Raw genomic sequence first — 12331 nt, forward strand, 5'->3', positions numbered from 1 at the left:
CCGACCATCCACTGTCAATAAGATGCTGGTTTAGTTTTAACTGAATATTACCATGATCCCATTTATGGTCATACAAACTGTTTTAGGGTTGTTGGTTGTTGTTGTTCAAATGAATACTCATATGAAGTCTTGAGATCCATCGTCTGTTGAAAAACTGGTTCAGTTATGTTCAAAGTTTGTTGAGATGAAAGATTACTAAAGTTCACTCACTTTTTTAAAAACAGTGCACTAAATTGGCAACACACTGTATATCATATGTTCCTATTTTGAAAATTACTTATCTTAACCCTTTCTTACACATTTAAGGGCTAAAATTCTGGTTTTATAGCCCAAACAGGGGTGAATATTTGGATGTAGACAATGTGGTACAATGTTTTGGAATACCTGCTATTGTTGATGTTACATTCCAGCATTATGGCCACTCTCCTTCATGGATTAGAGGAAGCAGCAAGGACACTACTTATACATTGCTTGTAAATTATTGTTTATAGCTACTTTTAGCCATTTAATCTGAACTTGGAGTGTTTTTACACATTAAAAGTTTGCCTTTTTATCCAAAAATACAGCTGTGTACAAGCCATTGATAAAATATATTTTTTTAAAATACAGCACACTATTTTTAGCTGACAAAACTAACTCACCTCATGGTCCATTTAGTATTTGTGCTGGTGCTTTCTATTACATCACATGATCTTCATCAGCAGATGCCCAGTTGTGATGGAAATGTATCATTTCAAAGTGAAATGATAACAACAACATTTAAAAAATGTTTTATGTCATCAATAAGTTGAATATAGATTTAAGTCCTTGTCCCTTATTGTTGTCCCCTATTGAATCTGTACAAAAGCACAAAGGAGAAAATGTAGATAAAGAGAAGCAGATGAGTTGGGGAAGGGCTTAGAAACTTTTAAACAAGTGAGAAGTGAATTGTGCAACAGGGGTTGTAACTCAATATCAAGAAGATGTTCCCACGATTTTGTACAGTGGAAACAATGTACATTTGGGAGTAATGTACCGACAGTCTATGAATTAAAACAAATGAACAACTATTGAGTCAAATAAATCTGCCACAAAGTCAGAGTGGGGCAACCTTGAGTGACGTATTGGACCTTTAAAGACAGCCAGTCGCATTACAGTAGATTAGATCAGTAGAGAAGAGTGGATGAGGAAAGACTGAAGGGAGCAGATCTTGGCCCTGTATGTCAGGGCCAGGCCTCCACAACCACCAGATGTTTACCACCAACCCAGCTGCTTTCTCGCTCTCCCCCCTTCTTTCTTCATGTCTCTCCCTCTCCGATTTTTTTTTCCCTCTCTCCGAGGCTCTTTAAAGTAAGCCCTCCCTGTAATCATACACACTCAGTTCACCAGAGGCCTTTGAAGTAAGTGGAATGTGTCCAGCCATATGATAGTATGTACTGTATATTCTTATAGCAGGGAGAAAGCGAAGGAGAGAAAGCGGGAAAAGAGATCGTTGGATGGCCGCCAGCTCTTCAATGTGGTTTTATAGTTGTTAATTATGTCCTTGCTCCACTCTCACATGCATGCGTGTGTCTTTATGTGTGCATTTATTTGTATATGTTGTGTCTACATGAGCGTGTGTGTGCATACAATATGTTCGCTGACATGCAGGTCTGAGACACCAGGTGACAGATGATAACGGGCGTCTGGCAGGGCGTCTGGCAGAAGCTGGATGGAACATGATGTGTATGTGCATTTGTGCATGTGAGGCACTTCCTCTCATAGATGTGAGGATGGAATTTGGCTCATCATGAGTTCAAAGGAGTCAACCCAAAGCTCTCTGCACACCAACAAGAGCAGACATGCCTCTCTCTCTCTCTCTCTGTCTGTCTTTGTGTCTTAGTCAACCTCTCTCTACCTCCCAACCCCCCTCTTTCTTTCTTTTTCTTGAGTTCTGTAAGGCAGCTGGTTGCACCATCAAACACTTCACCTACTTCTGTAAGGTGTGTGTCTGTATGTGCATGCCCTGCATTGTGCATGTCATATGGAGGGATGGGGGCTTAAGTGTGTGTGTACATGGGTGTGGAAACCCTAAAGACAACGAAAGAAGCTGGATAACAAAAGCTGTTGTATTTCTTACAAAGTAAAACTGAAATTTCCATTTAATTGTAATCCCTTGAAAACACACAATGACAAATGATCACATCAGTATTAATCACTAAATGAATTGCATATCCGAAACAAAAACTTCCTATTTTGTGCCAATGTGCAAACATAGCACACAATGTGATTCTTGATGCTTTCAGTATATCCTATATGTTTGGAGATATTACTGCGATGTGTTTTTACTGCATTTTCCAGATATCGGCTGGCAATAAAACCTGGCCAGTGCAGTGTCATCCCTTTCCATGGACAGTTTTGGACTCATTGAAGGCTGAGTTTCTGTGAGTCCGACTCTTTTGTGTGAAATGTATCGTTTTTTGCACAGCAGAGGATTTTTGAGGTAATACCTACCTGACACGGTGAATTTAAAAGCTTCCATGAGCTGGGTTTACACGTATTCGATTATTGTTGTGTTACTGTATGGCAATTAGCGATAGAGAGTTGCAAGATACACCCTCGTATGAATAAAAGGGTCACGTATAGATATTTTCTGTAAAATCTACTGAATAAAAACGGTGATAAATATATATATATATAATGTTATTGTTGATTAAAACGTGCAGGATTGGAAATCTTCTGACTTTGGGGCCATCTGGTGGCAGTATCATATCAAAAACAGTGCTGATGATGAGATGAAGGGGCAAAGAAAAACAGTGAATGCACCACTTTTCATCAGGATTGCTTCATATTTCCACCAAAAAAACCCCACATTCCATCAGAATAAATTTGAGGAATGCTCATAAAAATTTTACACATAGTGGCTTTAAATGTTTTGTATTGGTATTTTGTATTTCATTTGGCATATTCAGTATCTGGTATCTCTGGCATGTCTGGAACAAGCAGGAAACCTGATTCAAAATACTTTTGTGCCCACGGACATCTCTCTGTGTCTCTTTGATAAGATGAATTACTTCCAGTTGTTTCCTCGCTCTTTTCAGGATTTTTCCAGGCAGCTTTAACCAAAGCTCATGCCTCTGGTATCACTGGTATGTCTGGAACAAGCACGACACTCCGCCTTATTCAAGGCTGCCCAAACACATCTCTCTGTCTCCCTCTGTCTCTCTTTGATGAGATGAATTGGTTCCAGTTGCTTCCTCGCTCTTTTCAAGTCAGCTTTATCTAAAGCTCCATGTTCAGAAGAAATCTGTGTTTGTTCCAGCTCTGCCAGTCATGTCATGTGTTCCTACTTAAAGAGCACCTTCCAGTCATGACATCAGAACCGGTGACGTCACGCTGGCTTGGTCACACCACCATAGGGTGGTGGGTGTTGGCAATCATGGCAGCGGAATGTTAGTGACTCAAGGAGGTGGGACTGCGATTTGGTTGGCTAATTGCTTTGTCCCTTGACATTTGTGGAAAACAATCAAAGTGACATTTCAAACAATGATCAGTCAAATCTGACCTTAAATGGGAGGCAAATTGCTCATGTACAAATCACAACATGTTGACTTGCCAACTATTACACCATACTCAGGACAGTCCTCGTATTCAGAAGAATAACTCCCCGGTAGAAACTCCGGCCTACAGTCACCCTGGGTTTTCCAAGAATTACTTTCCAAAGAAACATTTTTATGTTTAAAATCATAGGTTCACAATTCTTTCTTAAAAAACAGTCAGGTGCCTGTATTAACACTGAAACCGGTTTTTAGCCTTTAGCTTTAAATAAACCTTTAAATAAATGTTTGCACAAAAGGAGAGCTGTTGATTTTGTCCCTCATCACTTTGAAAGTACATTATGAAGGGATCTCTTAATAGCCAGTATGAACAGGAGGAATGATTACAGCAAGAAAAACATGTCATTGACTATTATTTTAAGACAGACTTGAAAAATGATTAATTTCAGTGAACTCAAGTGCTACATAAACAAGTCAACAACACTATTAATTTATCATTAACCGATCCAAATGTCATCCTCAATCAGATCCTCAAAAGTAGAACTACAATGTGAGTAAAATGACTCAGAACTTTTAAGAAGTAAAAGTTGCAGCTCCTAATTTGAACATAATATAAGTGATAAACTTTCTTGTACCACATCCAGACCACTGACCGCCGGGTGAGCTTATTGGTAGAAAGTAGAGTGGGAGAGACAGTGTGTGGCAAGCTGAATGAAGAGATGAGAAATGAAGGATGAGGTACTCATACAGAGCAGCTCATTAGCTGACTGATGTAGTAACCAGTGTCAGTATGCCCTCCAACTAAAGCACCAGGGAGGGTCTACTTGGAAAGTTCCACAACTGAATTGTAAAACATGCATGCAATAAACTATCTATTAGACATGGTAACATCCCAAATCCTTGGGATCATTGGTTGTGGTTAGCTTGGGAATCTACTGGAAGTGGTTCATGCCAAAAGAACAACCAACAATGTGCCACACTCACCAGAGACTTCCTGTTTTGGTCTCTGGATGCCATGGCAACAGTGACGCCAGTGAACAGTGATTCAGTACAGAGCTGTTAACGTCATGTGTGCCAGGCACAGTCCCAGCCATGTGGGTCTGAGAACCCTCAATGAAATGAACTGCCATAAAATGCTTTCCTGCACTTCAAAGAGAAAACAAATTCCCCAAACCCTGCAGTTACATCACAGTGTCCCAGTGTCAATTTCAAAAGTGAAGTTATTTTAAGAACAGCAGATAAAATGTACAGTTTATGTGCTTGAAGCTGATAAAAATTCATATATAAAACACACGCACAGAAAAAGTAAAGATGTCACAAAAGCTGTCTTCAGGTAAAAATGTCAGAACCCCAGGCAGGACACTCAAGAGGTTCCCAAGTCAGTAAAGAACCCCAGGCAGGACACTCAAGAGGTTCCCAAGTCAGTAAAGTACACTCTACTGAGCACCAGTGCAGATAAACACACTCAAAGTACACAGTGTGTACACAAGGAGGTAATGATGACGTACATGTGTGTGTTTATGTCTGAGGTAATGGGGGGGTACCGGTAAAGAAATTCAAAGGAGAATTAATATTCTGAAACATCTTTATTTGAACTTTTAAACTTCAGACAAAAGCAACAAATAACAGAGGACAAGAGAAAGAATAAACAGGAAAGAAAAGAAAAAAAGAAAGAAAGAAAGAAAATCATGCCAATACAATAACCATCAGGATTTGAACACGTCAGCCTACTCTGCACAGAGAAAGTACATCAAAGTAAAAGTTTTTCCTCTACCTCGCACAGTAGAGGTATAATTTTAGAGTAAAAGTCCTGCATGGCTTCTCTCCTTGCCTGATGCTGCGTGTGTGAGCACCAGGACACTTTGCATAGAGCCAGAAAGTTATCAACCGGAGACGTCCCAACACCTTCACCAGTTCCTCTTAAATACTGTCTGGATGAACAGGTCTCCTTGAGAGTGTGTGTGTGACCACAGCAGTGAAACATCAGGGGTTTCTACTGTGTATGACACATTATTTTGTGATTGTCAGGTTGGCGGAGCTTCAGGTCAGTCCTCCAGAGGATTCCACCCGCTTCTGCTGATGAAAGCCACCGCGCATTTTACACACAAACATACACACGTCTAACATAATTTACCCCCCTATCCCGAGCCACACAGTGGCACAGCAATACAAACCATCAAAATACATCAAAAATGAGAGCTGTTATATCTATAATGGCTTATTATTACGTTATAATAATAATATAGTTTAATACACGGTCAGGCACATTTACAATGGCTATGAAGCAAAAAAGGGAAAACTCAAGGTCGTTGTGGCCTTATATCATCCACTAGCTCTTGTTCTGTCTTTCAATAGCAAGTGGCGTATGTATGGGTATAAGTGTGTGAGTGTTTATGTGTCTGTGTACAGTAGGTGCTAGTACAGGAGGTATATGCCAGTGAATTTGAATCCATTGAGGACAAGAGCTGTCCCAATCCTAATTAAAGAGTTATACAAGCACACACACACACAGACACACACATAAACCCCGGGACCACCATCATAGCATCGACTACGACGTATAAACAGCCTGAAACTGAGAGCTCCATATTACACACTCCTAAAACACACTTCTCTATCAGTGATTTATAAGCAAACACACGGCTCTAGCTATTACAGTAAGGGCAGTGTAAACACATGCACCTGTCCCTGTGAGTGCAGCACAGTAAATAATGGAGTTATTGGGTCAGTTCACCCCAAATTAAATCTCACTTCCCTTTAGTGGTATCAATCCATGCAAATAGTTTTGGTTTTACTCAGGTTTTAAAATAGCCATCTCAGAGATTCCTGCCTCCACACCAATGCTCCATGCACACAATGAAGGCAAATGCAATTTCATTTGTGGTATTCGAAGTATGGACATATTGCATTTCTAAAATTCAACAGCAACCGACTTCACTGTCAAGAGTTTTGAGATGGATTGTGGGTGGATTATTCTGACTAACAGGTTTAAGAGAGGTTGTGGTTACATTTTAAAATGTAATTATTCAATGTAGCAAGCACAACTTATTTAAAGTCTGTTCACCTCTATTGTATTGGGGTGGAGGAAAAAAATCTCAGGCAGATATCATTAAACCTGGGCAAAGAAAAACCACAACTATCTTCAAGGCTAAATACCACTTTAGGTGTGAGAAAATGTGTTTTTTACATAACTTGGGTGAACTGACCGTTTATGAGGCATCCTTAGTCGTGGGTTTTATACTGTATGTGTGTTAGGGGGAAAATGGACATTAGAAAGTTTCATAAACAAATGCTATGTGACAATGAGATTTCTAAGCAGAAAAACGACTATTTTTGTCATGAACGACAACAACAGAGCAAAGTAATATTACCAACAAAAAAGATGTGAAAAACATAGAGCGAGTTGTGCTGGGAAAATGTATGAGACTGATGATTTCTTATGCGCAACTATTGCGTTATTACAAATGTTACATCAGATCAGATGGAAATGTGTGGGCAACTCTACCAGAGAGTTTGATATGTTTAACATGCATCATTTTATGTGCACATCTCTCACTGTGACCTGATGGAGAATTAACTCACTGAGGTGACTGGCTGGAACATTACAGTCCATTTAGACTTTTTCCAGGGTTTAGAAGTGATTGCAAAGGGACTCCAGAGGTGGAGCGCTGATAATGTCGCATTAAGAATAGAGCAGCTCAGGCTGTGCAGTGAAGTGAACTGCTTTATGGAAAGGTTAGCCAGCCATTATGCACAGTGGCTCTTCTGCATTACAGTGATGGCATGCAATAGCACAGATTGGCCACAGAGAGGTGCTGTTACTGTCATCCAAGCTGTTGCATGATTCCACCCTGCAGGGGACTAGAGGTTGAACAACTTCCTTTACAAGGAACACAGTGATAAGCTGCACAAGAAGTGAATTTCTGATGGCAGTGTCTATTTGTGTGTCTCATAACTGAGCAGCTGACTGTGAGTTTTCAATGGCAGTGCCTATAACTATAATTACCTGTTTCTGTCTGTCCAACTAGGAGTCTATTTGTATAATCGACAGTCTACCTGTCTGTCTACCTTTAGCACAGCAACACTTGAATATGCAGATGATTGTCTTCTGGCAGGATTGTCAGTAGAGAGTTCACAATGGCATTTACATTCATTTTATAGTGACATTTTTTTTCTTTTTCTTTTCTTGATTCGGATTCCTTTTAGAGCTTATCGAAGAATTCTCCCTCCATCGTCGTCTTTGTTCTCTCAGATGAAGTGAAGAACTGGAGGCAGTGACATTGTTTTCTGTATGAATACAGATGCGTTATTGCACCAGACACAGAGCAGGACTGGTTCACGGTCACACACACACACAAAAACTCATGAGTCCCTTCAGAGGAGACTCAAGAGTCATCGTAAGACAGATGCCAGAGTCCTTTTCTCTGTCTGTCTTTATATCCATTTTTTTTTTGATGCATCCATCCCAAAGGCCCCTTTATCACTTTGTCTGTTTTCCAGAAAGGGAGGCCCAGGAAATCCAGGAAAGCAATTTTATGCTGACAGGTCTGATATGACCAGTTTTTCCATTTTATTCCCAATCTCTCCAGGGACTTGAAGCTCCTCAGATTCATAGTCGTCATCAAATGACCTAGAAACAAAAGAGACAACAAGGAACAGGTTAGATGTTGCGTAATGAATGTTAAACTGCAAGGAATACAACTTATTAATTGGAATGCCGACATTTCCATTTTGCAAAATGCATCTATGTACAATAAGTGTGTGACATACCCCTCATGGAGCTGTTCATTTGCAGTCTCCTCCGCCACCAGTATCTCATACTCCTCTGAGGCATATTTATCCCAGTCAGATGGCTCTGGACCTTCACTGTCAATGTCCTGGAACACCACATGTATACCACAAACATCAGTATTTTACAAGTAATGACAAAAAGACACAAGAGTAAAAAAAGTTCATAATTCTTCACAAATTATAATGAGGCACAATGAGGAAAGTACCATTAAAACTAGATTTTGTGTTGAATAAAATGCCAAAATTGCCTGTTTATAATGTCCAGATCAAGCAGACACTGTATTTGTTTAAAAAGTTTTAGGGCACTGGTGTACATGATTACAGTATTGAAAGGATCAGTCAATAGTAGGCAACAAGCGATCATCAATCCTTATTCCCCTTCAAACTGCCAGATCCTGCACTATAGCTGAATATTGCATACAAGAGATGCAGATTCACACCTTTTGCACAGCAAATGGATCTCTCTGTTCATGGTCCAGGTATTTCTCCAGGTTGAAGAAGGTGTCAAAGAATATGTGGGCCATTCGGCAGCGCTTCAAATCACCCAGGGTTATCTTACCTGGAGAAAACAACACAAGCACATCCATGTGTTAAGTTAAGGAAGTGAGGTTAATGGAAGATAGCAGGGTGTGGTTTTCAAATGAAGATAAATAAAGGGTTGCAAAAAGGGAGACGAATGAGCGAGTACTGGCACTAACCTGAGCTCTCAGGTTTGACCAGGTCAAGCATCTGGCAAAGCAAATCTTGAAAGGGCAGAGGTTCAATGCCCATCCGTTCCATTCTCTCACACTGTTCTTCATAGAAATACTCCAACTCAAACATAGACAGGACGCCATCGCCATCAACGTCCATGCAGCGGAACCAATACTCTACACTGGAGAGAGAAATGACAACAGAGTTGTACACTGCATACAGACAAAAACACTCATAAACCAGGGTAAAAATACAATCCCACAGTCCTAAGAGATTACAGTATTTTACCTGGTGGGATTTTTCTTGTCTTCCTCAGATATGAGGAACCACACAAATTCAGCGTAGCTCATCCTGCCTTCCCTCTGCACAGCGTTACCCCTGGAAACAAGAGAGATACAGCCATTCACATTCAGTACTGTTATTACGGTGAAATAATCAGCTCTTCTGTGTTTATTTATATGTGTGTTTCCCCTTACCGAGTAACAGCCCCTGAAAACAATCTCTCGATAATTCTGTTTGACGAGGCTGTCAGAGAACAGAATGAAAAAAATAAGCAAATGTGATTTTGTTAAAACACACAGAAACAAACGGATACTGTTGTAAACCTTTGTGCATACAGTCATTTGCGTAAGTGCTGAGTAAGGGAATTAAATTTTGGCTATGTGGGCATATAACACAGTTAGCGGTATAATGAATTTCACATCAGACAGCATGAATGTGTCGAGCCTGGGACAAACAGCTGTTGTTTTTTGCACTAGCTGGTGGGGGCCAAACAAAATGGAAATTAAGCAAATGAGTGTGCCAAATCCAAAAGACAGTCTGCTTCTGATTCTGGGTCTTTACTGGCATCCAAACCATATTTAACAAATGGAACCAGGAAGACGACCAACTTAATGTCATCGATCATAAATTTTATGTTTTTTATTTTTACTTTGAAATGATAATTCTTGTCTTCAGGCCTGATTTATTTTGTGACAATCCCTATGGTTCTGGTTTGGATGCTCATCATTTCAAATTACCGTGGTCGTTGTATCTTGCCAGGTCTTTTGGGTCGATGTAGAGGTCATGGTCGGTGTCCAGCTCCCAGAACTTGCAGTAGATGACGTAGAAGTGTTCGTAGGAGAAGTAATCTGTGATCTGGTTGATATCGTCCTCCTCCTCTAGCAGGGCCAGGGTCTGCAGGAAGTTGCTCCTGCGCAGCTCCATCATGGTGATACGGCCCGTCCACGAACGGTTCACCACGTAGAATATCCGTTGGATCACCTGGGATAAAAATGGTATTAAATGGTTTTTAATTAACATGACATAATAAAGAACAGAGAGAGCTAGACAATGATGATCACAATAGACACTTCAACTACAGCGTGAAGTCTGAAGGCAAGTTATATATGTACAGAACTGCACGGCAGGTCTCCATGGTAACACAGCAGAGTATTATGTTAATATTTGCCTCCACTGCATGTGTCTCTACTGTTTTCAATCAATCAATCACTTTATTTGTCAAGCAAGTGATTGCGCAGCAGTGAAACACAAAACACATGATAAAAATGCAAGCCACATGATCACATAATATAATTACAAAAAAGACATTTGTAATAAATGTAAAAATAAGTTGAATCATGGATAGAAATATGAAATCTTAAGATATTTAGGTGTGCTCATGTGACCTTTGCAGAATTAAGTAAGAGATGGAAAAGGGTATGAAAGAGCTTTTATATCTGCCAGTTTTGGCTGATGGAAGTCTAAAAAGGGAACCAGAAGGCAACATCTGACTGGATGGACTTTCAGTTTATGAAAATAGCGTGAAACCTGCATGGGATCTGTACAAGTCCTGTCATCTGGACTTATTAAACCTATTCCTCATCTTGCTATGAGGGACCAACAATACATCCACAACTGATATTTTTGTCCCCATTCATAATTTTAGTGTGACAGGACAATGGAAACATAAAGGTCCAGGCTCCCTGTCCCTGAAACACAACACTTTGGCTTAGTAAAGAGCAGATTAGCACCTATTTCCTGGTACATGGACCTCCCAGGGCAACTAATGTCTCATACAGTAGCGGGTCAGCTGGCCTAAAGTGAAGGAAGTGTCTTAATATGGGCATGTGAAGGGCCAGGGCTTCTGCTGCAGCCAGCTATAGGGGGCATCAGTGTTTCCGTGATGTCATTGCACGCTGGCGCATTAGAGCATGGCCTTTCTCTGCATCTCTGTACGTCTATGCAGCAAACCCTCAACTTCTGTGGCACGTGTTGCAGCTGTCCCGGTCCACAAATTCACAGACACATACACATGCACAGTCTGCTAAAGTTATTAGACGTGCACTGAAGCAGTTTTGCTGACAACGTAGGAGGAGGAGGAGTCAATTCTGAGAAGTCACTGATATTAATACTGAACATCTTGTTTCTTTTCGAAACAACATTGCTAGCATGCCACAATGCATTTCACTACAAATATTGCTTGTGCATATGGCCAATTTGCCTTTGAATCCTTGGTTTTGACCATTTAATGCTTTGCACAGTGTAAAATGTTACATAATTAATTTTAAATCAAATCTAAACTCTTAGGTCATTTTGCAATGAAAAATCAATACAGTAAGGTGTACTTTTTAAATCATGTTATTATTGAAAAATGAAGTTTAATTAGTACATGTGTCCTACAATATATCAAGTGTGATTAACTTCATCAATAATGTGTAACACTGACTAATGTTTAATGTAGGCTGCTGACTGTTTTTTATGCTTTAATCTCATACAATTTTAATTACACATGAAGCAGTGGCTTGGGACTAAATGTTATTTATATTGTGCAATTAATGTTATTTACATCATGACACTGACAACAACCTACATGGCAACCTATCACACATAAGACTTTAAAGTCACATCAGTGGTTCACTGACTGTAAAATTTACTATCATAAGGGAGCTGAAGACAGCTAATGCTACAGTCTCTTGACTAGTAAACAAAACTCAGGTCAGATTTTGAGCTGCTGTAAGTTTAGATTTCATGTTTCTATTTATTTATTTTTGCTATTTACCGTTGTGATGTAGCGGGAATGGAATTCAGGTGCATCCTTCAGAAATGTGAGTCCAGGGTGTGTATCCACTATGTCCTAAACGCACAAACACAGATGGGAAAAAACAGAGAACATAATTTAGACATGTTTGTATGAAAAATATACAGAGGCTGCACAGAGATAATGGGATGTTTGCAATCACAGTTGATGCCATACCACCTTCCTCACCTTCCTTTACAGCCCTTCCTCCATGAGTAAGCTTTTGAATTTCACCAAATTAAGTTGTAAGTTGACCAGTCACAAATGTCTGAGA

General features: G+C 39.9%; 1 protein-coding gene across 4 annotated transcripts in view; it reads right to left on the bottom strand.

Annotated features, from left to right (window-relative positions):
* Positions 1 to 5082: 5082 nt before the first annotated feature.
* Positions 5083 to 12331, bottom strand: part of ppp2r3a (protein phosphatase 2, regulatory subunit B'', alpha) — a 60455-nt gene continuing 53206 nt past the window's right edge. For all 4 annotated transcript variants that reach the window (XM_042388856.1, XM_042388857.1, XM_042388860.1 and 1 more), the window contains 8 exons: positions 12040 to 12114; positions 10019 to 10262; positions 9476 to 9524; positions 9288 to 9377; positions 9005 to 9180; positions 8747 to 8865; positions 8286 to 8392; positions 5083 to 8145 (listed from right to left, as the gene is read on the bottom strand). In XM_042388856.1, the coding sequence (XP_042244790.1) occupies positions 8049 to 8145; positions 8286 to 8392; positions 8747 to 8865; positions 9005 to 9180; positions 9288 to 9377; positions 9476 to 9524; positions 10019 to 10262; positions 12040 to 12114 (957 nt within the window). In that variant the 3' untranslated portion in view covers positions 5083 to 8048. The remainder of the gene's footprint in view (positions 8146 to 8285; positions 8393 to 8746; positions 8866 to 9004; positions 9181 to 9287; positions 9378 to 9475; positions 9525 to 10018; positions 10263 to 12039; positions 12115 to 12331) is intronic.

The sequence above is a fragment of the Thunnus maccoyii genome, chromosome 16 (assembly GCF_910596095.1).
Source record: "Thunnus maccoyii chromosome 16, fThuMac1.1, whole genome shotgun sequence".
Taxonomy (NCBI): Eukaryota; Metazoa; Chordata; class Actinopteri; order Scombriformes; family Scombridae; genus Thunnus; species Thunnus maccoyii.